General features: G+C 46.3%; 1 protein-coding gene and 2 non-coding genes across 3 annotated transcripts in view; 1 reads left to right on the forward strand and 2 right to left on the reverse strand.

Moving 5' to 3' along the window:
* Nucleotides 1-2698: 2698 nt before the first annotated feature.
* LOC120934212 lies at nucleotides 2699-2797 on the reverse strand. The gene has a single exon (XR_005748357.1). It is a non-coding gene; the product is annotated as a small nucleolar RNA U13 (small nucleolar RNA).
* Nucleotides 2798-5180: 2383 nt separating this feature from the next.
* LOC120934214 lies at nucleotides 5181-5279 on the reverse strand. The gene has a single exon (XR_005748359.1). It is a non-coding gene; the product is annotated as a small nucleolar RNA U13 (small nucleolar RNA).
* Nucleotides 5280-5623: 344 nt separating this feature from the next.
* Nucleotides 5624-27246, forward strand: part of MAK16 (MAK16 homolog) — a 28605-nt gene continuing 6982 nt past the window's right edge. Inside the window, exons 1-6 of the mRNA XM_040346124.1 lie at nucleotides 5624-5763; nucleotides 10651-10700; nucleotides 12884-12993; nucleotides 13085-13149; nucleotides 18716-18867; nucleotides 20617-20671. Of these exons, the coding sequence (XP_040202058.1) occupies nucleotides 5749-5763; nucleotides 10651-10700; nucleotides 12884-12993; nucleotides 13085-13149; nucleotides 18716-18867; nucleotides 20617-20671 (447 nt within the window). The 5' untranslated portion in view covers nucleotides 5624-5748. The remainder of the gene's footprint in view (nucleotides 5764-10650; nucleotides 10701-12883; nucleotides 12994-13084; nucleotides 13150-18715; nucleotides 18868-20616; nucleotides 20672-27246) is intronic.

Below are 27246 nucleotides of genomic sequence, written 5' to 3' on the forward strand. Positions count from 1 at the left end.
CAGTATTTTTTTTTTTTACTATTTTTTTTTTTTTACAGTGATTTTTTTTTAGTGGGGGGGGGTGGATTGTCAGTGTGTGGTTTTTTTTTTTTACATTTTTTTTTTTATATATATATATTTATTGCAATTTTTATTTTTTTAATCAGCCCTGTTGGGGGTCTTTGGAGAGATATCAGGGGTCTTAACAGACCTCTGACATCTCCCCTTTAAGACAGAGAAAGGAACTAAGGACACAGATTCCCCAGTCCCTTTCTCAGCAGCCTCAGCTGAAATGAATGGAGAGAAGCTCCTCCATTCATAAACTGAAGCATCGTAAACACAGGAGCTTACGATGCTCAGTTATATGAATGGACAGAGTCGGTGATCACCGACTCTGTTCATTCGGACAGGGTAGGAGCTGGGCTTAGCGGCTCCTACCTCCGCTCTCCCCTGACAGATTGAGGGGGGAGAGCGGCATGGGGGGGAGAGAGAACTGCACGGAGGGGGGGGGGGGGGGGGTTGGAGATTGAACTGCACGGATGGACGGGGGGGGAGAGAGAACTGCACGGATGGACGGGGGGGGGAGAGAACTGCACGGATGGACGGGGGGGAGAGAGAACGGCACGGATGGACGGGAGAAGGGGAGGAGAGAGAACAGCACGGACGGACAGGGGGAGGTGAGAGAGCTGCACGGACGGGGAAAAAACAGCACGGAGGGGAAAAAAACAGCACGGGGGGAAGACAACACTGAGCACGGGGGAGAGAAGACTTGCAACTCCCCTGCCTGCCCAGGTATCAGGTGAGGCATCGGAGCATTTCCCCCGAGTACAAGTATTTGGGGAAATGCTTGGTATCGGTACCGATACCGATACTAGTATCGGTATCGGGACATCCCTAGTTCTAACTGTAGGTGGAGGGGGTGACTGGGGGAGGTGACCGATCTGTGTCCCTATGTACAAGAGACACAGATTGGTCTCCTCTCTCCCTGACAGCACGCTGTCTCACTCTCTATGTGAGCCGGCAATGAGAAATGATCTTATATGTTTACATATGAGATCATCTCTCATTGGCTGCACAGATCACCTACTAACGGCCACTCCGATTGGCCGTTCACGGCGATCTGTGATTGGCTGTGACATGGCAAGTGAAAATTCCGCAATGTGTGGCAGGTGACATGGCAAGTGACAATCCGCAACGTGTGGCAGGCGACGTGGCAAGTGACAATCCGTGACGTGGCAAGTGACAATCCACAACGTGTGACAGGTGACGTGACAAGTGACAATCCGCAACGTGTGGCAGGCGACGTGGCAAGTGACAATCCGCAACGTGTGGCAGGCGACGTGGCAAGTGACAATCCGTGACGTGTGGCAGGTGTAATGGCAAGTGAGAATCCGCAACGTGTGGCAGGTGACATGGAAAGTGACAATCCGCAACGTGTGGCAGGTGCTTGGCAAGTGACAATCCGCAACGTGTGGCAGGCGACGTGGCAAGTGACAATCCGTGACCTGGCAAGTGACAATCCGCAATGTGTGGCAGGTGACGTGGCAAGTGACAATCCGCAACGTGTGGCAGGTGTCATGGCAAGTGACAATCGGCAACGTGTGGCAGGTGACATGGCAAGTGAGAATCCGCAACGTGTGGCAGGTGACATGGCAAGTGACAATCGGCAACGTGTGGCAGGCGACGTGGCAAGTGACAGTCCGTGACGTGGCAAGTGACAATCCACAACTTGTGGCAGGTGACGTGACAAGTGACAATCCGCAACGTGTGGCAGGTGACAAGTGACATTCCGTGACGTGGCAAGTGACAATCCGCAACGTGTGGCAGGTGACGTGGCAAGTGACAATCCGCAACGTGTGGCAGGCGACGTGGCAAGTGACAATCCGTGACGTGGCAAGTGACAATCGGCAACGTGTGGCAGGTGTCATGGCAAGTGACAATCGGCAACGTGTGGCAGGTGACATGGCAAGTGACAATCGGCAACGTGTGGCAGGTGTCATGGCAAGTGACAATCGGCAACGTGTGGCAGGTGACATGGCAAGTGACAATCGGCAACGTGTGGCAGGTGACATGGCAAGTGACAATCGGCAACGTGTGGCAGGTGACATGGCAAGTGACAATCCACAACGTGTGGCAGGTGTCATGGCAAGTGACAATCGGCAACGTGTGGCAGGTGACATGGCAAGTGACAATCCGCAACGTGTGGCAGGTGACGTGGCAAGTGACAATCCGCAACGTGTGGCAGGTGACATGGCAAGTGAGAATCCGCAACGTGTGGCAGGTGACATGGCAAGTGAGAATCCGCATTTAGTGGCAGGTGACATGGCAAGTGACAATCCGCAACGTGTGGCAGGTGACGTGGCAAGTGACAATCCGCAATGTGTGGCAGGTGACACACTCAGGGCTCCCACTAATTCAGCATTATGGTGAGTTGAACTATTTCATTTTATATTACAGTGTAATAATAGAAATAATGCGCTTCAATCATCCTGAGACCATAATAACCATGGTGATTGAAGCACCAATACCAGCCATTCCACCCAAAAAAAACATTTTCTGGCAGTGCCCTCTCCCGAGACTAAACTCTGGATCTGTACCTGCTACAGATAAGCTTTTTTATGGGCTTTCCAGTAGATAAAAATTCCAACATCAGGACATACAAGCCCTTTACAAACTTGTATTCATCTATTATTGGTCACACAGTATAGAGCTGGTCATTGATCAGACGGGTAATGTGCCAAGTCGTAACAAGAATAGGACGGCACATCTCACACAGCCGTGTGATCACCCATTCATCACACCTATGAACCAGAAGGATCAAACAAATCATGTGACAGGCGAGGACCAACTATTAGACACACCTTTGCCAAGCTAGTGAGACTTTCATTCTCTACAAAACTAATAATAATTTCTGATTTGCTCACAATGCTATCTCCATTTCCAGGCTCTGTAATTATCGCAGAAAGTAGATTTAACCACTTGCTTACTGGGCACATATGCCGCCCTCCTGCCCAGGTGAAATTTCAGCTTCCGGCACTGCGTCGCTTTAACTGACAATTGCGCGGTCATGCGATGTGGCTCCCAAACAAAATGTATGTCCTTCTTTTCCCACAAGTAGAGCTTTCTTTTGGTGGCATTTGATCACCTCTGCGGTTTTTATATTTTGCGCTATAAACAAAAAAGAACGACAACTTTGAAAAAAAATTCAATATTTTTTACTTGTTGCTATAATAAATATCCCAATTTTTATTTTATTTTTTAAAACATTTTTTTTTCAGTTTAGGCCGATACGTAAAAAAAAAAAAAAAATCGCAATAAGCGACTTCTTTGCGCAAAAGTTAAAGCGCCTACAAAATAGGGGACAGAATTATAATTTTTTATCATTTTTTTTTTACTAGTAATGGCGTCGATCTGCGATTTTTATTGGGACTGCGACATTATGGCGGACACATCGGACACTTTTGACACATTTTTGGGACCATTCACATTTATGCTGCGATCAGTGCTATAAATATGCACCAATTACTGTATAAATGTGACTGGCATTGAAGGGGTTAACACTAGGGGGTGAGGAAGGGGTTAAATGTGTACCCTGCATAGTGTTCTAACTAGGGTTGTCCCGATACCACTTTTTTGAGACCGAGTACAAGTACCGATACTTTTTTTCATGTACTCGCCGATACTGATTACCGATACGTTTTTTAATGTCATGTGACAGTGGCAGTATTTTTTTTTTTTTTTTACTATTTTTTTTTTTACAATGATTTTATTTTTTTAGTAGGGGGGGTGGATTGTCAGTGTGTGTTTTTTTTTGTTGTTTTTTTTTACATTTTTTTTTTTTTTAATCAGCCCTGTTGGGGGTCTTTGGAGAGATATCAGGGGTCTTAACAGACCTCTGACATCTCCCCTTTAAGACAGAGAAAGGAACTAAGGACACAGATTCCCCAGTCCCTTTCTCAGCAGCCTCAGCTGAAATGAATGGAGAGAAGCTCCTCTCCATTCATAAACTGAAGCATCGTAAACACAGGAGCTTACGATGCTCAGTTATATGAATGGACAGAGTCAGTGATCACCGACTCTGTTCATTCGGACAAGGTAGGAGCCGGGCTTAGCGGCTCCTACCTCCACTCTCCCCCCTGACAGATTGAGGGGGAGAGCGGCATGGGGGGGAGAGAGAACTGCACGGATGGATGGGGGGGGGGAGAGAACTGCACGGACGGACGGCGGGGGAGGGGGTTGGAGAGAGAACTGCACGGATGGACGGGGGGGGGAGAGAAAACGGCACGGATAGACGGGGGAAGGGGAGGAGAGAGAACAGCACGGATGGACGGGGGGGGGGGGGGTTGGAGAGAGAGCTGCACGGACGGGGAAAAAACAGCACGGGGGGAAAACAACAGCACGGGGGGGGGAAGACAACAATGAGCACGGGGGAGAGAAGACTTGCAACTCCCCTGCCTGCCCAGGTATCGGGTGAGGCATCGGAGCATTTCCCCCGAGTACAAGTATTTGGGGAAATGCTCGGTATCGGTACCGATACTAGTATCGGTATCGGGACATCCCTAGTTCTAACTGTGGGGGGAGGGGGGTGACTGGGGGAGGTGACCGATCTGTGTCCCTATGTACAAGAGACACAGATCGGTCTCCTCTCTCCCTGACAGGAAGCTGTCTCACTCTCTGTGAGAGCCGGCAATGAGAAATGATCTTATATGTTTATATATGAGATCATCTCTCATTGGCCGCACAGATCACCTACTAACGGCCACTCCGATTGGCCGTTCACAGCGATCTCTGATTGGCTGTGACATGGCAAGTGAAAATTCTGCAATGTGTGGCAGGTGACATGGCAAGTGACAATCCGCAACGTGTGGCAGGCGACGTGCCAAGTGACAATCCGTGACGTGGCAAGTGACAATCCGTGACGTGTGGCAGGTGACGTGGCAAGTGACAATCCGTGACGTGTGGCAGGTGACGTGGCAAGTGACACACTCAGGGCTCCCACTAATTCAGCATTATGGCGAGTTGAACTATTATATTACAGTGCCCACTCCCGAGACCAAACCCTGGATCAGCTCCTGCTACAGATAAGCTTTTTTATGGGCTTTGCAGTAGATAAAAAATTCCAACATCAGGACATACAAATACAAGCCCCTTAAACACTTGCATTCATCTATTATTAGTCACACAGTATAGAGCTGGTCATTGATCAGACGGGTAATGTGCCAAGTCGTAACAAGAGTAGGACGGCACATCTCACACAGCCGTGTGACCACCCATTCATCACACCTATGAACCAGAAGGATCGAACAAATCATGTGACAGGCGAGGACCAACTATTAGACACACCTTTGCCTAATTAGTGAGACTTTCATCCTCTACAAAACTAATAATAATTTCTGGTTTGCTTACAATGCTATCTCCATTTCCAGGCTCTGTAATCATCGCAGAAAGTAGATTTAAATTTTAAAAAAAGACTTTTAAATAAAACACACTGACAATACAAGCGTTAGAGAGTGATTTGTATGTATGTTAATACTTTCACAGACACTATCCAATCACAGTACAAAATCGTCTGAAGCCCCACCCCATTCCGGGCATGAATGCTTGAGGCCCACGTAGGACGCGTTGGAAGTACGTCTCATTGGCGGAAGTGACGTTGCGAGATGTGGCTTCTCGCGAGAGTCTGTCCTTGTAGATGGCTGCCTGCTGAGGCTGTACACACGTGTGTGAGTGTGGCTCCGGATCCGAGGATTGTACAGAGAGGCCGCCGGGATGCAGCACGATGATGTAAGCCGTAGGAGCCGGGACCGGGGGGGATTCATGTCAGGGTCACACATCGCTGTAGTATTCGGGAAATAACGTGTTACTGGGGGTGTTGTGTACTCTGATTGGCTCTGTCTGTACACTGGGTTTGCTGTTGGGTTTTATGCTGCTTTAACCACTTCAGCCCTGAAAGATTACCCCCCCTTCCTGACCAGGCCATTCTTCGCGATATGGCACTGCGTTACCCTAACTGACAATTGCGCGGTCGTGCGACATTGTACAAAAATAAAACGTACGTCCTTTTTTCCCCCCAAAAATAGAGCTTTCTTTTGGTGGTGTTTGATTACCGCTGCAGGTTTCATATTTTGCTTTGCCCTACAAACAAAAAGCGCAACAATTTTGAAAAAACAACAATTTATGAATTATTGCTATAAAGCATTTCCAATAAAAAAACATAAAGTGGCGTTCCACCTAAAAATGGAACTTCCGCTTTTTCGGATTCCTCCCCCACTCCGGTGTTACATTTGGCACCTTGCGGGGGCGGGGGAGGGGAGCAGATACCTGTGTGATGCAGGTATTTGCTCCCACTTTCGGGCATAGGTTGCTGCAGTATCCGCGGATATCTATGCCACGTCCAGCCCCTCCTCTGCCTGCCCCCCCCCCCACTCTTCTGGGAGACACACAGGTCCCAGAAGACAACAGGGACCAGTAAGGATGTGCAGCGCAACTCGCGCATGTGCAGTAGGGAACCCGTCTGTGAAGCCGCAAGGCTTACCGATTCCCATACCAAGAGCCGAGGGACAGATCGGCTTCGGGGGTCCGACATTGCAGGCGACCAGGACAGATAAGTGTTATTAAATATTAATATTAAAAGTCGGCAGCTGCAGTATTTGAAACATTTCGGCAGAACTCCGCTACGACGTGGCTCCCAAACAAAATTGGCGTCCTTTTTTTCGCACAAATAGAGCTTTATTTTGGTGGTATTTGATCACATCTGCGGTTTTTATTTTTTGCGCTATAAACAAAAATAGAGCGACAATTTTGAAAATAATGCAATATTTTTTACTTTTTGCTATAATAAATATCCCCCAAAAACATATATAAAAAAAAATCTCAATAAGCGTTTATCGATTGGTTTGCGCAAAATTTATAGCGTTTACAAAATATGAAATAGTTTTATGGCATTTTTATAAAAAAAAGGTTTTTACTACTAATGGCGGTGATCAGCGATTTTTTTTTTTTTTCGTGACTGCGACATTATGACGGACACTTCGGACAATTTTGACACATTTTTGGGACCATTGTCATTTTCACAGCAAAAAATGCTATAAAAATGCATTGTTTACTGTGAAAATGACAATTGCGAGTTAACCACTTGGGGGCGCTGTATGGGTTTTGTGTGACCTCATATGTTTTTCTAACTGTAGGGGGGCGGGGCTGGACGTGTGACGTCATTGATCGTGTTTGCCTATATCAGGGAACACACGATCAATGAAGCTGCCACTGTGAAGAACGGGGAAGCCGTGTTTACACACACCTCTCCTCGTTCTTCAGCCCCCAGGGACCGATCGTGGGACTCCGGCGGCGATCGGGCCCCGCGGTCACGGAGCTTGTGCGCCCACGGCTGGGCACTTAAAGAGGAGATACAGGTACGTGCTTGTGCCCAGCCGTGCCATTCTGCCGAGCCGACGTATATCTGCAGGAGGCGGTCCTTAAGTGGTTAAGTGTGTTTAGTAACTGTATGGTGGACGATCTGACTGGGACAACACAGAGATCTGTCTTCCTGCGTAGCAGATCTCTATGTCCTCCCCTGTTAGAATGGAGATCTGCTTTGTTTACATCAGCAGATCCCTGTTCTGTCACTGTGGGGAACAATGGTGGGCGGGCAGCGGACATCTATTCCACCGGACCCGCTGATTGTCGTTTCGCACAGACGAAAAACGTTAAAAGTATGTATCCTTGGGGGCACCTTACATGTTCTGGTCGGACCGTACTATTTACCTACCTAATGTATCCAATCAGGAAGGCCCTTGCACTTCATAGTTGTAGATAGATCTAAGAGATTGTACCCAAAACCAGAAATGTAATATATTGCAGTTTACCAGTCTTTTTATTTTTTTTTCTGCGGTGCAAAACCTAGAACAGTGATGGCGAACCTTGGCACCCCAGATGTTTTGGAACTACATTTCCCATGATGCTCTTGCACTCTACAATATAGTGGAGAATCATGGGAAATGTAGTTCCAAAACATCTGGGGTGCCAAGGTTCGCCATCACTGACCTAGAATGAAAAAAAAACCCGCAAGTGAACAAAAAACATGCATGTGAAACACACACTTAAAAGTGCACTTTAAAGAAGGGGCTGTAAAGTTTCAAGGTTTTTCACCTTAACCACTTCAATACCGGGCTTTTATACACACCTCAATACCGGGCCTATTCTGGCACTTCTCTCCTACATGTAAAAATCATCATTCTTTTGCTAGAAATTTACGCAGAACCCCCAAATATTATATGTTTTTTTAGCAGACACCCTAGGGAATAAAACGACGGTCATTGCAACGTTTTATCTTGCACGGTATTCGCGCAATAATTTTTCAAACGCCCTTTTTTTGGAAAAAAATTGTTTCATGAATTAAAAAAATAACTAAACAGTAAAGTAAGCCCAATTTTTTTGTATAATGTGAAAGATTACGTTACACCGAGTAAATAGATACCTAACATGTCACGCTTTAAAATTGCGCATACTCATGGAATGGCGCCAAACTTCGGTACTTAAAAATCGCTTTAATTTTTTATTACAGGTTACCAGTTTAGATTTACAGAGGAGATCTAGTTCTAGATTTGTTGCTGGCACTCTAACGCACGCGGCGATACCTCACATATGTGGTTTAAGCGGCGTTCACATGTCGGCGGGACTTGCGTGTGCGTTCGCTACTGCGCGCGAGCTACCGGGGACAGGGGCGTTTTAATTTAATTTTTTATTCTTTTATTTATTTATTTTTACTTATTAATTTTTTTTTTTTACACTTCTTTTCAAATTTTTTTTTTTTTTTTTTTTTTTTTCTTTTATTCCTATTACAAGGAATGTAAACATCCCTTGTAATAGGAATGTGTGTGACAGGTCCTCTTTATGGAGAGATGCAGGGTCAATAAGACCCTGCATCTCCCCTCCAGGCTGAAAACCATGAGATCGGTGAAAAAAAATTCACCGATCTCATGAATACTGTTGCTTACTAGCCGCAATCGCGGCTTTGTTTACTAACGGGGACCCGGGCGTGACGTCATCACATCGCGCCCGGGTCCTCCGACGGTCATAGAGATGACTGGTGACCATCTAGTCACCAGTCATCTCTATGCTTCCTGCGAGCGCCGGACGATTCTTTCTCCGGGCCCCCAATGGCACGGGAGAGCCCGGAGAAGCACCGGATGGCGGCGGGAGGGGGGGGATGTCCCCTCCCGCCGCCTGTAAGAACGATCTAGCGGCGGAACCGCCACTATGATCGTTCTTATGCTGCGCAGAATCGCCGGCAGAACAAAAGGATATCTGGATGATGCCTCTAGCTGCAGGCATCATTCAGATATCCACCCGCAAAGCCCAGGACGTCATTTGACGTCCACCCAGGATGGGAGATCCCATCTGTGGACGTCAAATGACAATGGGCGGGTATTGAAGTGGTTAAAGCGGAGTTCCCCTGGAAAAAATAAAAATAAAATTATAGGTCAGCAGCTACAAATACTGCAGCTGCTGACTTTTAATATTAGGACACTTACCTGTCCAGGGAGCCTGCGATGTCCTCACCCGGAGCCGATCTGTCCCTCGGCTCTCGGATGCTGCAGCCGCCATCTTCAGTAAGGGAATCGGGAAGTGATCATCTGCTTCCCTACTGCGCAGCGTGACTCGCACATGCGCTATCTTACTGGGACCTATGTGTCTCCCAGAAGATAGCGAGGGGCCGGACATGAAGTAGATCGCCACAGATACTGCGGTGATCGATGCCCAGAAGTGGGAGCAAATACCTGGATTACACAGGTCTCTCCTCCCCCTGAAAGGTCCCAAATTTGACTCCGGAGGGGGGAGGATTTCGAAAAGCGGAACTTCCATTTTTGGGTGGAACTCCGCTTTAATACATTAAGGTTTTTATTTGCTGCAGCTCCCCTCCCCCAGAGCCATTGGCTCCCGCTGCTGTCATTTAAATCCAGTGACACAGAAGCAGGGGGCGGGGCCGAGTCCCACTGTCCACGTCAATGGACGCATAAGCGCGCTCGCATGGGTCTCCCCAGGGAAAGCGTCTCTCTGTGGCGGGACACGATGGAGGGGAGGGGCCTGGAACACAGACGGGGGACCCCAGAAAAGGAGGATTGGGTCTACTCTGTGCAAAACCCTTACACAGAGCAGGTAAGTATAGACATGTTTTATTTTTATGCAAAAAAATGGGAACCTTTACAACCCCAAAAGGAGTAGGACTTCTATTCTGACCCCTGAGGTTCCCCCGCATCCAATTCACATAGCAGCAGAATGTGATCGTCTCTCTATGGAGCCGGTTCTCATATCTCCGGTGTGGCTGCGGAGCTCACTGTGCGTCTTTGGATCCGTTTCATAGCCAAATTCAGGCAAAGATTCGTCCCTGAAACAGAGAACAGGGAGGCACAGCTTTCCTGTGCAATCCGCGGCTGTTTCCAGCGTGAACCGAGTCCTAAAGAGGCACTTCACAATGGAGACCATGGAAAAGGAACATAGCCACCCTGTAACAGGAAGAAACCCACCAGGGAGACGAGTATCAATCTCCCATCACTGTGTAAATTGCAGCATTGTGATTGGACAGACTGAGAATATATGACATCATCTCTTTTCCAATCCTACAATCTTCTATCTGCACGTGTCTCATGTTCATTGTTTTCTTTTCTGCTTCAGGTTATCTGGGACATTGTGGGGAACAAGCAGTTCTGCTCCTTCAAGATAAAGTAAGTACTGTAGGTCTTCCCCCGGGGGTCTGCAAACTTTTATTCACACCAGGGCTGGGATGAGTTGGCTTGTCTGAGGTTAGCCTGGTGACCCATGCCACTCTGTCACCACCACCCATGTATTTGTATGTCAGACCTTGGCAGGATAATCCAGAATCGCAGATCTTTTCTGTTATTAAATAATATGACACACTAGAGCTGCACGATTCTGGTCAAAATGAGAATCACGATTCTCAAAAACTGAATGGCAGAACCCCCCCCCCCCCCCCCCCAAATAAATAAATAAACCTGTGATTTATCTGAAAATATGAATATATAAAAAACATAACTTTGATTCTGCTTTTTTCATAGGAGTTATATGGTCTTTAACATTATAGACATATCACTGGTCTTTTTTTTTTTTTTTTTTTTTATACATCTGAAGCAGTACCGTCAGCAACCATTGGGTGGCGCATGGATACACACAGTTGTACAGAACTGTAAGAAAGATTAATATATCAGAAGCAGTACCGCCGGCAACCACTGGGTGGCGCATGGATACACAGATTTGCAAGAGAAGCCCAGGCATCCATCTAGCAGCACAGGCTGCTGACGTCGGTTCCGATATCGGCGCCATTTGTGTTCCACGCTGGTTACGTGGAACCAGCCGTGAAACTGAAGAATCGCGGGGAGAATCGAGATCGCGATTCTCTCCGCGATTAATCGTGCAGCCCTATGACACACGCACTTGTCTAAGTGACGTACTATTTAAACTGTTCAAAACAAAATCATGAAATATGACAGAGGGAACATATTGTATTTAACCACTTCAACCCTGGAAGGATTTGACCAGACCATTTTTTTTGCGATGCGTCGTTTTACCTGACAAATGCACGGTCATGTGACGCTGTACCCAAACAAAATTAACGTGCTTTTTTTCCCTCACTAATAGAGCTTTCTTTTGGTGGTATTTGATCACCTCTGCTGTTTTTTATTTTTTGCGATATAAACAAACAGAGCGACAAATTTTGGTAAACATTTTTTTTTTTTTTTTACTTTTTGCTATAATATCCCCCAAAAAAATTATATCAAAAAAAATTTTTTTTTACAGGTTAGGCCAATATATGTCCTACATATTTTTGGTAAAAAAAAAATCTCAATAGGCGTAATATTGATTGATTGGTTTGCACAACAGTTACAGCGTTTACAAAATAGGGGATAGATTTATGGCATTTTTATAAAAAAAAAATCTTGTAATGGCGGCGATCCGATATATAGATGGATAGATATCAGATCGCCGCCATTATATTTTTTTAAAATGCCATAAATCTATCCCCTATTTTGTAAACGCTATAACTTTTGCGCAAACCAATCAATATACGCCTATTGAGATTTTTTTAACAAAAATATGTAGAAATATATGTGTATGGATAAAGATTCTCTCTCTCGCTGTCTGTCTGTGTGTGTCTCTCTCCCCTCCCCACTCCCCCCCCCCTCCCACCCCCCCCCCCCCCTCTGTCATCCTATGAAATTTTTTTTTTTTTAGACAGACAGAGCTTTCTTTTGGTCTTATTTAATCAGCGCTTGGGTTTATTTTGTTTGTTTAGCAAAAAAAAGAGTGAACATTTTGTAAAAATAATGTTTTCTTACTGTCTGTTAGGAAATTTTGCAAATAGTAATCTTTCTTCTTCACTGATGGGCACTGATGGACTGCAATGATGAGGCTGCACTGATGATCAGTGAAAACAATGTCCTGACAGGCTTGCCATTTAACAGCTCTCCTTTCCTCCCACGCTGTGTCTGTGCCCAAAAACCAAGTATGTTTACATGTGATCAGCTGTTCACATGGTAAAGGGCCACTGTGATTGGCTCCAATCTGTGATCAGCTGTGTCCGAGGGACACGGCAATCACAGAGCGAACCACTGAAGGAACGCAATGGCGTCTATTGACTCCCTCCCAGAACTAGACGACTGCACTGTAGCCATCTTTCTGACCATTGGAGGCTTCCATAAGTATGGCTACCTATAGGAATAATTAGGGCCACAGTGCAGAGGTACAGTTGTCCTTTAAGACCACGTCATTCCACCTATTGGTTTCAGTGCAGCCATCTTTTCCTCAAATCCTCAAAATGTAAGTAGAACAGTAAAGAGATGGTGCATGAACAATTCACCATTCTTATTTGGTTCTTTTTTGCTGCTTGCAGGACTAAGACTCAGAATTTCTGTCGGAATGAATTCAACATAACTGGTCAGTGTAACCGCTCCTCCTGCCCCCTCGCCAACAGCCAGTATGCCACCATTAAAGAAGAGAAAGGTAAGCATGTGGATTGCCCTGTGTGCGACTTTTACCTCCTAGCGCAGCTTTGTGACCTTCTCAGTTCTCACCCCTTTCTCTTTATTGTTAGGTATCTGCTACTTGTACATGAAGTCCATAGAAAGAGCGGCATTCCCGGCACGGATGTGGGAGAGGGTGAGTGCAGCTGCCTGCTGGTTTAAAGTGTACAATAACAACATTTATCTTTACATCTCTGCATGGTATGCAAATTTTACCTTTTTATAAATGCTGCAAGTACAGTAAAACCTTGGATTGTGACCATAATTTGTTCCCAGAAACATGCTTGTAATCCAAAGCACTTGTATATCGAAGCAAATTTCCCCATAAGAAATAATGGAAACTCAGATGATTCGTTCCACAACCATTTATTCATAGGTCTTTCAGTTTATAGTCCATATAAAACAAATAAAGCAATGTAATAGGTTGTGTATAAAATGTCCATCCACAAATGGAAGCCTCTACAAGAGAGGCGCTGCTAAGTGTAGCAATATGGTTACATTTAATGAAGGTACAACATTTAGAAACTCGCATGGTTGATGATTAAAAGAGGCACATCTAAGTTTGCAGGGATCGAGGTAAAGCTGTCCACATAGACCATCCCCCGCACCGCCGGCTCTCACCACTGTCGGTCTGCAATCGTGAAGACTACCTTGCAGTAGAGCCAGGCTTGTGGAGCACAGCGTGGAGGGGATGACGTCAATGGCAATGCGGAGGATGATGAGTTGGGAGGGTGTGAGTTGCTAAATGTTGTACCTTCATTAAATGTAACCATGTTGCTACACTTAGAGGCGCCTCTCCTCTTTTATACTCAGTTGTGACATGACGCTACTTGTATATAAAGACATCGCTTATATATCCAGTCAAAATGTATTTAAAAATGTTGCTTGTCTTGCAGAACGCTCTCAAACCAAGGTTTTACTGTACGTAAAAATATCTGGCGATCCTGCCAGAAATCCAGTAAGCTTTTAACATCCTGTAGGGACCCGACTAAACAATTCCTCTTCTGCAGTAAACTAATAGTGCTGTCAGCCCTGTCTAGGTCTCCTTTGTTGGGCTATAGGACACCCCAATTTCCTTATCTTCATAACAAGAGGGGGTGGTCTGTAATCCAGTAGATGATAACTCGGGCAGAGTTGACAACGCTACTTGCGATATCTGTGCAGCAGAGGCCGTGTGCTGTCAGCTTACTTGAGAATACCCATTGATCCTGCCAGAAACCCAGCAAGCTTTTATCATCCTCGCTAAACAATTCCTCTTCTGCAGTAAACTAATAAGCGGTGTTGTCGGCCTTCTAGATCTCCTATATCTGGGTTACAGATCACCCCCCCACACCCCTTCACTTTATTTTCATAGCAAGAGTGGGAGGTGTTCTGTAATCCAGCAGAGTAGGACTCATTCAGGGCTCATAGCATTGCTTGGGATATCAGTGCAGTAGAGGCAGTGTGTGTATTTTTTTATATTATGCCCTAGAGTTGCACGATTCTGACTAAAAGGAGATTCACAATTTTTTTTGCTTAGAATAAAGATCACGATTCTTGTGGTGTAACATCTTTCACATTATACAAAAAAATAGTCTAACTTTACTGTTTAGTTTTCTATTAATTCATTAAAGCGTATTTCCTCGCCAAAAAAATGCGTTTGAAAGACCGCTGCGCAAATACAGTGTGACATAAAATATTGCAACAACCTCCATTTTATTCTCTAGGGTCTCTGCTAAAAAAATATATATGATGTTTGGGGGTTCTAAGTAAATTTCTAGCAAAACATAATGATTTTAACTTGTAAGCAACAAATGTCAAAAAAAGGTTTAGTCTTTAAGCCTGGGTTCACACTGTAGGGATGCGCAAACCGGTGCAATTACAGCGCCAATTCCCACATCTCTCCGGCAGGCAGTTCACACTGCCCTCTGTGAACCAATGCGGGTGTCAATACAATGTTCATGGCCCCCAGATCGGTTCACAGATCGCAGTGCGAATTGGGAACTCGCACAGGAATCAGATCGTATGGGTGAGAACACCCATGTGATCCAATTCCAGTGTGGGGGGGGGGGGTTCCTGCGGATCCAATGCGATTTATGGCTGAACTCACATTGCACAGACATTGCATGCAATCGGCACGGCAGTGTGGGTGCAAATCGCAAGCGGTGTCTGTGTTCGACCAGTGTGAACCCAATGTAAGTGGTTAAACTGACCTCCTTTAGACCCCTTTCACATTGGGGCCACGTTGGCGCTAGAACAGCGCTCGTTTTGGCGGCGGCGCTTCTCGGCCACTAGCGGAAAAGCTTTTAACCACAAAGAAGGGGTTACAAACTCCTGTGTTGCATCGCTTCTAAGGCACTTTTTGGGCACTTTGGAAGCGCTGCCCATTCATTTCACCTCAAAGATGTTGCTTGCAGGACTTTTTGAAATGTCCAGCAAGCGCACCGCCCCAGTGTGAAAGTCACACTTGAATGAATGTGAGGCGGTTTTCAGGTGCTTAGCAGAGACTATTTCCAGTGCTAAAGCGCCTGAAAACCTCTGCACTGAATTGGGAAAATGCTCTGTTAGGTTCGCAAGGGGAGTAGAATCCTTAACGGCTAATTGTGCAGCTCTATTATGCCCAGATATCCATGTAACGCAACAACCTGGTCCCTCCATTACAAGTTTGAAATATTCCAGCATTATCCCGTGTGAAAGCAGCACGTCGTCCTGTATCTGCAGCAGACTTTCAGAGAAAAGATGTGCGCTTTCAGGATTATTGTAGCTGAACCTGTAGAAATCATCATATCTAATGCCGCTTTTCTTTACAATCCTATGTTCCTACCCAAGAGTGGAACTTCCGCTAATCGGATTCCTCCCCTCCTCCGGTGACACAATTGGCACCTTTTACCTTTTGACAGGTATCCTTTCCCCGCTTCCGGGAGTCCAGTGATGTCAGCACAGGGCTCCTTCCGCCGGGCCAGTGGGAGAGAGGAGTGGGCCTTGCGCATGCGCAGTAGGGTTCTCGGCGTGCAGCCGAAAGGCTACACTGCCGGGAACCCATACCCACAATGGCGGTGGCAGCACCCGACAGCTGATGAAAACATCAGCTGTGGGTGCCGACATCAAGGGACTCCAGGACAGGTACGTATTCTTCTACATATTTTCCGTAAAAAAAAATCACAATAAGCGTTTGATTGGTTTGCGCAAAAGTTATAGCGTTTACAAAATAGGGGATAGTTTTATGGCATTTTTATTAATAATTTTTTTTTTTTTACTAGTAATAGCGGCGATCAGCGTTTTTTTTTTTTTAATTTATTATTTTTTTGGTACTGCGACCTTATGGCGGACACATTTTTGGGACCATTGGCATTTTTATAGCGATCGGTGCTATAAAAATGCATTGATTACTATAAAAATGCCACTGGCAGGGAAGGGGTTAACACTAGGGGGCGAGGAAGGGATTAAGTATGTTCCCTGGGTGTGTTCCAACTGAAGGGGGGGTGGGACTGACTTGGGGAAATGACAGATCACTGTTCATGCATTGTATGGACAGACGGTCAGGCATTTCTCCCCTGACAGGACCGGGAGCTGTGTGTTTACACACACAACTCCTGGTTCTCGCTCTGTAACGAGCGATCATGGGTGCCCGGTGGTGATCGCGACCACCGAGCACGGGTGTCAGGGGCTGCTCGGCGAGATGACGTAGATCTACGTGACCTCGCCCAGCAGAGCCGACCTGACGCCGTATAACTGCGGCGGCTGGTTGGCAAGCGGTTAAACATGTGCCAGGCAATGAATGCTCTTTAATGGGGAATGTGATACCTTCTGTATTGTACATATAAATTGGAACATCTCTGCCCAGTAAATTTGACAATTCACATCTTCAGAATTTGTGAATTGTAATATTAACACTCGCACAGACTTCCTTACACCTGGAATGGGAATATGTAGCTATACCATGGTGGTCTTGTAACTTTTGACACCTCCAGTCCTGTTCTGGGACAACCGACATCTCCCTCGACACATTCCTTGGTAATTGGATTAGGTGTACTTGATATCTGTTGATAAAAATGCTGGGCTATTTTCCTGACATTCATTAGAACTGAAGATGTGACTTGTATAAGCTACAAAATCTCTCCAAAGTAACAGAACAAGTCTAATTTAACCTCTTCCATACCGGGCAGTTATACACACTTCCATACCAGGCCTATTCTGGCACTTCTCTCCTACATGTACAAATCATAATTTTTTTGCTAGAAAATTACGCAGAACCCCCAAACATTATATATGTTTTTTTAGCAGACACCCTAGGGAATAAAACGACGGTCATTGAAACCTTTTATCTTGCACGGTATTTGCGCAATAATTTTTCAAACGCCTTTTTTTGGGAAAAAAATTGTTTCATGAATTAAAAAAATTTAAAAACAGTAAAGTTAGCCCAATTTTTTTGTAAAATATGAAATATGATGTTACACCGAGTAAATAGATACCTAACATGTCACGCTTTAAAATTGCGCACACTCATGGAATGGCGCTAAACTTCGGTACTTAAAAATCTCCATAGGCAACGATTTGAAATTTTTTACAGGTTACCAGTTTAGATTTACAGAGGAGATCTAGTGCTAGAATTGTTGCTGGCACTCTAGCGCACGCGGCGATACCTCACATATGTGGTTTAAACGGCGTTTACATATGTCGGCGGGACTTGCGTGTGCGTTCGCTTCTGCGCGCAAGCTACCGGGGACAGGGGCGTTAAAAAAATAAATTTTTATTTCTTTTTTTTTTTATATATTTATTTCTTTTTTTACACTTTTTTTTTAATTTTTTTTTTTTTTTTTTTCACTTTTATTCCTATTACAAGGAATGTAAACATCCCTTGTAATAGGAATGTGTGTGACAGGTACTCTTTATGGAGAGATGCGGGGTCAATAAGACCCCACATCTCTCCTCCAGGCTGGAAAGCATGAAATCGGTGAAAAAAAATTCACCGATCTCATGCTTGTGGTTGCTTAGCAGCCGCAATCGCGGCTTTGTTTACTTACGGGGACCCGGGCGTGACGTCATCACATCGCGCCCGGGTCCTCCGACGGTCATAGAGATGACTGGTGACCATCTGGTCACCAGTCATCTCTATGCTTCCTGCGAGCGCCGGACGATTCGTTCTCCGGGCCCCCGATGGCACGGGAGAGCCCGGAGAAGCACCGGATGGCGGCGGGAGGGGGGGGATGTCCCCTCCCGCCGCCTGTAAGAACGATCTAGCGGCGGAACCGCCGCTATGATCGTTCTTACGTTGTGCAGAATCGCCGGCAGTTTAGAAGGATATCTGAATGATGCCTCTAGCTACAGGCATCATTCAGATATCCACCCGGAAAGCCCAGGACGTCACATGACGTCCACTCTGAACGGCAGAAGTTCTTTGTGGACGTCATTTTACTATGGGCCGGTAGGGAAGTGGTTAATGTGAATAACAAATACGAAACCAGACCAATATGTGGATCAATGAGAACCTTTATAGACGTATAGTGATCTTTTATCTGCTTCTGGTTCAGTGTGTGAGGGTTCACAATAGGGGGACATTTTGATCTGCATATTACTTCTCTACGGAAGCCTTTTTATATTATATACAGTATTATGAAGTGTGTTATGGTCCTCTTCCCTAAAAGAACACAAGTCTCTCAGCCTGGCATTCTCATACAGTGGCCTATATGAAGTCTCTTCATAGAAACAAATTTTCATTGCAGGTACGACTGAGCAAGAACTATGAGCAGGCTCTGGAACAAATAGACGAGAACCTCATCTACTGGCCACGATTCATCAGACATAAGTGCAAGCAGAGATTTACCAAGATTACACAGTACCTGATCCGCATTCGCAAACTCACTCTCAAGAGGCAGTAAGTAAAACTTAGTAAATACAATATATGGGTGCTTGTCACAGATGGGGATCAACATTCTATAGGACTGAAACAAATCATAAGCGAAGCTGTGTGTGTGTGAGCGACACTGGGGTGTGTGTGATATTACTATTCTTATTCTTTATAAAGAATATACAGTACAATAAAGAGGAGAAATATAACTTGCAAGCATTATTTCACACGAAGGACCATCCAAGTCCAGTTCTGACACATCATTTTTGTAAAGAAAAGTGCAGTTAGGGGCGGTGTTTTAGATGGATAGGCTTTCTAAGTGGAAATCTTGCAGTAGTTTTTACAAAAATCCTAGTTGATGTTTTTAAAGGCTAAGTTCACCTTTTAAGAAAAAATAATAAATGCACATATTTTTTCCGGAAAAAAAGGAGCATTTCTTATTTTTGCTTGGAAAGCATTTTATCTGTGATCGGTGGATCCAGGGGTGCAATGTCAGGCTTCTGCAGACAAGCCCTGCAGCTTTCAGCCTTTACCTTCATACTGGTTGTCTGTTGAAAGATGCAGGGCTTGTAAATGAACTACTAGAGCGCTCATTAGTGCCCTCACAGCTCATTCAGAATTACAAGCCGTCAGTTTCAGTGGATGACAGTAGTTTATTCATTCACAGGAAATTGCACGGCTGCGCTGTTCTTGAATTGTGACAGCAGGTGCGGGGAGAAGATCCCCCACCCACTGTCGCACTGAGGGGGGGATCGGGGTAACTGGTGGCAGGAGCTAAAGCATGTTACCTTTTAAAGCATGTTACACCCGAAATATAGGTGGAACATGTTTCAAGAGATGAACTTGGCCTTTAAGGCCATGGCTGTAGCTTCACAGAGTGTAGTCTGTGTGTAAACTGCAATTTACTTATCTCATTGTATTCGTGCTCAGGGAGCACCTTTAACGCTCTAAAATGTTGTTGGTGCAACCATCAAAATGTAGTGTTTGAGTAGAATCAAACCGACAGACCAAACTAAGAATTGTGGGTCCCCAAGAGCTTTTTGCCATAAGGTGCTAGTATGCAATATATTGGTACATTCTGGCAAACTTACCTCGCAGTCTCTTCCAACACTGTAATGTAAGCTCTGCCCTCCATTGGCATCTATATTGACCAGGCCTAAATGATGTCACTCCAATGCTTGTGCACTGAAGTTACTTTATCCCTGCTCAGAGTTGTGAAAAAGGTTCCGATAGGCAGAGAGAAACCTCTATTACAGAAGAGATATACAGTCTCTCTCTTCTATGAAAATCCTGCCTGTCGGAATCTTGTAAATGTAGCCACTTGCAATGCACTGCGACAATGCAAAGGTATTGACACGTGATAGCACACATTGCTCTTAAAATCTAATATTTTGGTGCCAAAAAAAGCCTGGTACACACTATTGGCTGGTTTAGATGGGGGAAAAAAACCTGTTGGCTATGCAAAGTAAGTACTGCGCTCTCCCCCCAGCTGAGCTGTTGTGTTCTGACAGGGGGATGCCCCCCTAACGAGAACACTCTGATCGGTACTCTCTGCCATTGGCTGAGAGCGCTGATCAGGAGACGGTCAGCTGCTGGTTTTCCAGCATACACGTCCAACGGAAGCCTGCCGCAATGCACATGTGCCGAATGTGGGACTTTTTTTCTTCTCTTTTTTTTTTTTTTTTAACCGGCAAATGTCTCCTAAAACATTGGTCCTTTGTATACCCGGTTTAGAAGGGAAATTGTTTGTTATAATCTCTCATTTTTTACTTGCAGGAGAAAACTAGTCCCGCTAAGCCGGAAAGTGGAAAGGAGAGAGAAAAGGAGAGAAGTAAGTTCATTATTGTAAATGTTTTTTCTTTATCGTACATCACGGGACACAGAGCGGCATATTCATTACTATATGGGTTATATGGAGTACCTTCAGGTGTTGACACTGGCAATCTCAAACAGGAAATGCCCCTCCCTATATAACCCCCTCCCATAGGAGGAGTACCTCAGTTTTTACGCCAGTGTCTTAGGTGTTAGTCATGGTTTAGCTTGCCTCCGCATCCTTGGGATTAGGTGAGCTACCGGTTCTGTCCAAAAAAGCCTCAGCGCTAAAGTGGTCAGTAACCGGACCCCAAACCCTTGGGGTATAGCCCATAATGCTTTTCTTTTTAGAGAGCTGGACCCTGGGCCCAGAACTTAGAAACCTTTGGGTGCCTAATGTTTTCTGTTGCCAGGGTGCTATATGGGCCCAGGACAGTGGATCCTTCATAGGAACCCAGGGCCTGAAGGTCTAGACATCCCCACGGAGATGGGGGAAGATTGGGCCTCTTGCTTGGCAAAGTCCTGCGGCATGGAGCAGGTAAGTGAGGGGAAAACTTGCGGAACTTGGTTCTTAGCAGGTTTTTTTCTGGGGGGTCACAGGGGACATGCCTAAAGTTATGCACTGCATCTGGCAAACTAGTCACATATCATAAAGATAGGATGGCTCTATATGTATTATTCCCCATAAGATGTGACCTCCCTTGTAGTGTTGGAAAAGCATTGAGTGGGGCCTGTGTGATATAAAAATATATGTGTGTGTCAGAGAGCTGTGCTTACCTGCAAGCCTCCAGGCGATGCTCCATTCAGTCTTCCTCCTCAGAGGCAAAGCAGGCAAAACACTGACCTCCTCATGGTTCCAGGCTGCAGTTTGCTGGAACAGAGAGGTCCCTTCCTCCCAAACCCCCCCCCCCCCCCCCGGGGGGCATTTCCTGTTTGAGATTGCTGGGGGGGGAAGGGCGGGTCAGTGGCTTAAGGAAGGGGCGGCCCTTCCTTGTTTGTTCCATTCAATACTTTGGAACGGGGGAGGAAAGACCAGAACGGCAGCACGGGGCGCCGAGGACTCACAGTGGCCAGAAAGGATATTGCAGTCTTCAGAAGACTGTTTTTCAAGCCTAGAAATAGGCTGTTTTCTTTTCCATCTCATAGTTTTTCTTTGCAATACTACTCAGGGGGACAGAATGTTTTTTTCTTTCCTGGATTTGAAACAAAAACGAAAAAAAAAAAAAAAAAAAGTCATCTAGGGGAGAGGAAGCATTTTTTATCCCCCAAACAGGTGTTTGGGCAATTAACTTTTATAGTTCCAAATACCAATAGGTAGCAGGTGTACCTTGGTATTGTACCATAGGCATCCGGAGAGTCTAAGGTCTCGGACAAAGTTATGCTGCTGCTTTCCCCACAGGGAGCCTTGGGGCCATCGGGATCTGGGGCTGGAGCTGGCGCGGGTCAGTCCAACCCTAAGATGGTCACGGACGAGGTATTACTCACCTCTTTAAGAGAGATGGAGAAAAGAATGGGAAAAATGATAGCCACAGCTATGCGGGGCAGTAAACGGATTAGATCTCCGTCGCCCGAGCGCAGACCCTCAGAAGAGGAGGTCCTTTCCTCGGGGGAATTGGACGACCTCTTGGACAAGGACCAAGTAGGTTCAGGGATCGAAGATCCGGATACAGAGGAGTCTGGAGCAGTCTCCCAAGGGGAGAGCTGGTGGACTCAAGCCTTAACGGACTTGGTCCATAAATGCATTCAACTTGCCAGTACCAGATCTCCAGGTATCTACGGTTTCAGCTTTGGGCTCACTGAGGGCGCCTCAAAGCAATGCAGTATTTCCGATCCACCCTCTACTAGAGGGAGTTTTGTTCCAAGATTGGAACAAGCCAGAAAAATCTTCTTACCACCTAAAAGATTCTCTGCCCTATATCCTATGGAAGATAAATTTTCCAAGAAATGGGCTACTCCTGCAGTGGACGCAGCCATCTCATGTATTAACAAATCATTAACATGCCCTGTAGAAAACATACAGGTATTCAAGGATCCAGTTGATAAACGCTTGGAAGCACTACTTAAGAACTCCTTCACTACTGCAGGGGCAGTAGTACAGCCAGCCGTGGCTGCGATTGGGGTTGCTCAAGCATTATCGGATCAGGTTAAGCAGATGCCTAAACTTATTCCTGCCCAGCAGGCAGAAGAATTTTCGGATGTCCCTAAGGCCATATGTTTTACAGTAGACGCAATTAAGGATTCTATCCAGCAAGCGTCACGTTTATCGTTATCCCTTATCCATATGAGAAGACTCTTATGGTTAAAAAGCTGGGAGGCCGAGCCCCCATGCAAGAAGCTCCTGGTAGGGTTCCCCTTCCATGGAGGACGACTCTTCGGAGAAGACCTAGATAAATACATTCAAACCATTTCAAATGGCAAAAGTACTCTCTTGCCAACTAAGAGGAAGTTTCAGGGGCCTGCGTTTAAACGACAGTACTCCCCTGGGCAGGGGCCCTCTAATGCCAAACAGTATCGACGGCCTCCTGCGAAAGCAAACTTCGGCTTCAACAGCAAATCACAAGGACAGGCTGCTAGAGGCAGAAAGCAGTGGGTTCGCAAACCAGCAAACCCAGCCCCCAAGCCGACCTTATGAAGGGGCGCCCCCACCCACGAAGGTGGGGGGAAGGCTGCGACTCTTTTCAGAGGTTTGGGAAGCCAGCATTCCGGACGAGTGGGTACGGTCTTCCGTGGCCACGGGCTACAAATTAGATTTCCTAAGGTTTCCTCCTCTTCATTTCCAGGAGTCGAGGATTCCAGACGATCCGGAGAAAGGAGCCGCATTAATGTCGGCATTAAATCATCTACTTTCCCAGGAAGTAATAGTAGAGGTACCAGTCCTGGAACAGGGGCTAGGTTTCTACTCCAACCTATTCATCATCCCGAAGTCCAATGGAGATGTCAGGCCAATTTTGGACCTAAAGATGGTAAATACATACCTAGAGATCCGCTCATTTCGGATGGAAACCGTGCGGTCAGCAGCTACCACACTCCAAAAGGACGACTTCATGGCGTCCATAGACATAAAGGATGCCTACCTTCATCTTCCAATTTATCAGCCACATCAAAGATATCTACGCTTCATGGTGGCTTCGCGTCACTTCCAATTCGTGGCGCTTCCCTTCGGGTTGGCTACGGCCCCCCGGGTGTTCACGAAGGTCCTAGCTCCAATCCTAGCCAAACTAAGGATCCAAGGGGTCACGATCCTAGCATACCTGGACGACCTCCTAGTCATAGATCACTCGTCTCCCGGCTTGGAGCGAGCAGTGGCCCTCACGGTCCAATACCTCGAGAAGTTCGGCTGGGTCCTAAATCGAGAAAAGTCAGCTTTCCTGCCCACAAGGCAGTTGGAATATCTCGGCATGAGATTAGACACAGAACAACAAAGAGTGTTTCTACCTCTGAGGAAGGTCAAAGCCATCAAGGAATTAATCCTACTGGTTCTAAGCAAGAAGGAACCGACTATTCGCCTATGTATGAGATTACTAGGCAAGATGGTGGCCACATTCGAGGCGGTACCATACGCCCAGAGCCACACTCGCATCCTGCAGGCAGCCATCCTGTCAGCATGGAGCAGAAGGCCGCAGGCCTTGGATATCCCGTTGCCGCTCTCATCAAGAGTCCGACAAAGTCTGTGCTGGTGGTTAGACCCTCAGAATCTACTGAAGGGGAAGTCTTTCAGCCCAGTGGCTTGGAAGATAGTGACCACAGACGCCAGCCTGACGGGCTGGGGAGCAATTTTGGATGGTTGCACTCGCCAAGGTACTTGGGCAACGCCAGAGAAGCAGTTGCCCATCAACATCTTGGAGCTCAGAGCTGCTCGACTAGCCCTCAGGGCTTGGACGTCAAAATTGCAGGGGTTCCCGGTGAGAATTCAATCAGACAATGCCACGGCCGTGGCATACATAAATCACCAAGGGGGAACCAGGAGTCAAGCCGCTCAGAGAGAGGTGAGCTTGATTCTCCTATGGGCAGAGGCTCATGTGCCCTGCATATCGGCAATATTCATTCCAGGAGTGGACAACTTTCAGGCGGACTTCTTAAGCCGCCAGACTCTTTTGCCGGGGGAATGGTCTCTGCATCCACAAATCTTTCAAGCACTCTGCCAAAGATGGGGAGTGCCGGACGTGGATATCATGGCATCGAGACTCAACAAGAAGCTAGACAGGTTCATGTCCCGCTCAAGGGATCCGATGGCCTGCGGAACCGATGCGTTGGTTTGCCCTTGGCATCAGTTCAAACTTCTTTATGCGTTTCCCCCGCTCCAGTTACTACCCCGCCTGCGGCGCAGGATCCGGGTGGAGCACATACCAGTCATCCTGGTAGCTCCAGCATGGCCCAGAAGGGCATGGTACTCACTAATCTTAAAGATGGTAGTGGGAGACCCTTGGACTCTTCCTCTACGGCCAGACCTGCTATCGCAAGGTCCGATCCTCCACCCTGCCTTACGGCATCTAAATTTGACGGCCTGGAAACTGAATCCCTGATTCTCAGGGGTAGAGGTCTGTCTCAGAAAGTAATCTCTACCCTAATCAGAGCCAGGAAACCGGTCTCTAGGGTGATTTATTACAGGGTCTGGAAGGCCTATGTAGGCTGGTGTGAGTCCAAGCGATGGCTTTCTCGCAAATTTACCATCGATAGAGTATTAAGTTTTCTCCAGCTAAGAGTGGATAAAGGATTGGCATTAAGCATAATCAAAGGACAGATTTCTGCTCTGTCAGTGTGGTTTCAGCGGCCGCTGGCCACCCACTCGCTGGTTAAGACCTTCCTTCAAGGGGTCTTACGTATTAAACCTCCAGTTAAATCCCTGCTTTGCCCGTGGGATTTAAACCTTGTTCTGTCAAGTTTACAGAAACAACCGTTTGAGCCGTATGGCTGAAATTCCTTTGGTTTTACTGACAAAAAAGTTAGTATTTTTGGTCGCCATAGTTTCCGCAAGAAGAGTATCGGAACTGGCGGCCTTATCCTGTAAGGAACCATATCTTATTTTTCATAAGGACAGGGTCGTTCTCCGCCCTCATCCTTCCTTCCTACCGAAGGTTGTATCCAGTTTTCATTTGAACCAGGATTTGGTATTACCATCCTTCTTCCCTAAACCTACTTCCAGAAAGGAAGGGTTGCTGCATACCTTGGATATCGTCAGGGCCATGAAGGCCTATCTTAAAGCTACAAAGAAGATCCGGAAAACAGATGTGCTGTTCGTATTACCGGATGGGCCCAAGAAGGGGCAGGCAGCTGCAAAATCCACCATTTCTAGGTGGATTAAGCAATTAATCACTCAGGCCTACGGCTTGAAGGGGTTGCCTCCTCCAGTATCATTAAAGGCTCATTCTACTAGGGCCATGGGCGCCTCCTGGGCAGCACACCACCAGATCTCTATGGCTCAAGTTTGCAAGGCGGCAACCTGGTCTTCTGTCCACACGTTTACAAAGTTCTACCAGTTGGACGTAAGAAGGAATTCTGATACAGCCTTTGGGCAGGCAGTGCTGCAGGCTGCAGTTTGAGACCCTCGGAATCCGGGGGCTCCTCTTTTTTGAGTTAAATTTAAAATTTAAGATTATTTTTCTCAACTAAGTTGGATTTATTATGATTTGAGTATTCTCTAAATTAAATCCTTTTGTCTTGGAGATGTTCTCCCTCCCCTCATTGTGAGCATTGCTTTGGGACATCCCATATAGTAATGAATATGCCGCTCTGTGTCCCGTGATGTACGATAAAGAAAAAGGGATTTTTAATACAGCTTACCTGTAAAATCCTTTTCTTGGAGTACATCACGGGACACAGAGCTCCCACCCCTCTTTTTGGGGACCATTTTGGGAGGCATACTGCTTGCTACAAAACTGAGGTACTCCTCCTATGGGAGGGGGTTATATAGGGAGGGGCATTTCCTGTTTGAGATTGCCAGTGTCAACACCTGAAGGTACTCCATATAACCCATATAGTAATGAATGCCGCTCTGTGTCCCGTGATGTACTCCAAGAAAAGGATTTTACAGGTAAGCTGTATTAAAAATCCCTTTATTTTACTACACATTGTAAAGTGTTGTAGGATGGTAGCCCTGAACAAGTGAAAAACGTAGTTCCCATGATGCAGTAGAAAAAAGTGTTGCCTTGTTATATTTAAAATGGGCCTTCACTCCTAATAGACTTGATCAGCATAATTCTGATCCTTCCCCGTCCCTGTTGCACGTTTGCAGGTGTTTTTGGGGGGAGGGGGTGGGAGCTACTTTCTCAATAAGGCACAGATTCAGCCGCTTTCTCGAGTCAACTCATTGATTGTGAAATCCGTGGAAGGCATTGGCTCCCATCGCTGTCGGTCAAATCCAGTGATGCGGGGGTAGGGCCGAGTCCTGCTGTCTGTGTCAATGGGCGCAGCAGCGGGACCCGTGAGCACGCCCACACGGGTGCCACCAGGGAAAGCAGCTCTTCATGGGGGCACTCGATAAAAAGGAGAAGCCAGGAGCGCCACCGGGGGACCCCAGAAAAGGAGAATCGGGCCACTCTGTGCAAAAGAGGAGGTAAGTATGCACAGAGGAGGTAAGTATAACATGTTTAGAAA

This window comes from Rana temporaria, chromosome 3 (assembly GCF_905171775.1).
Source record: "Rana temporaria chromosome 3, aRanTem1.1, whole genome shotgun sequence".
In the NCBI taxonomy this organism is placed as follows: Eukaryota; Metazoa; Chordata; class Amphibia; order Anura; family Ranidae; genus Rana; species Rana temporaria.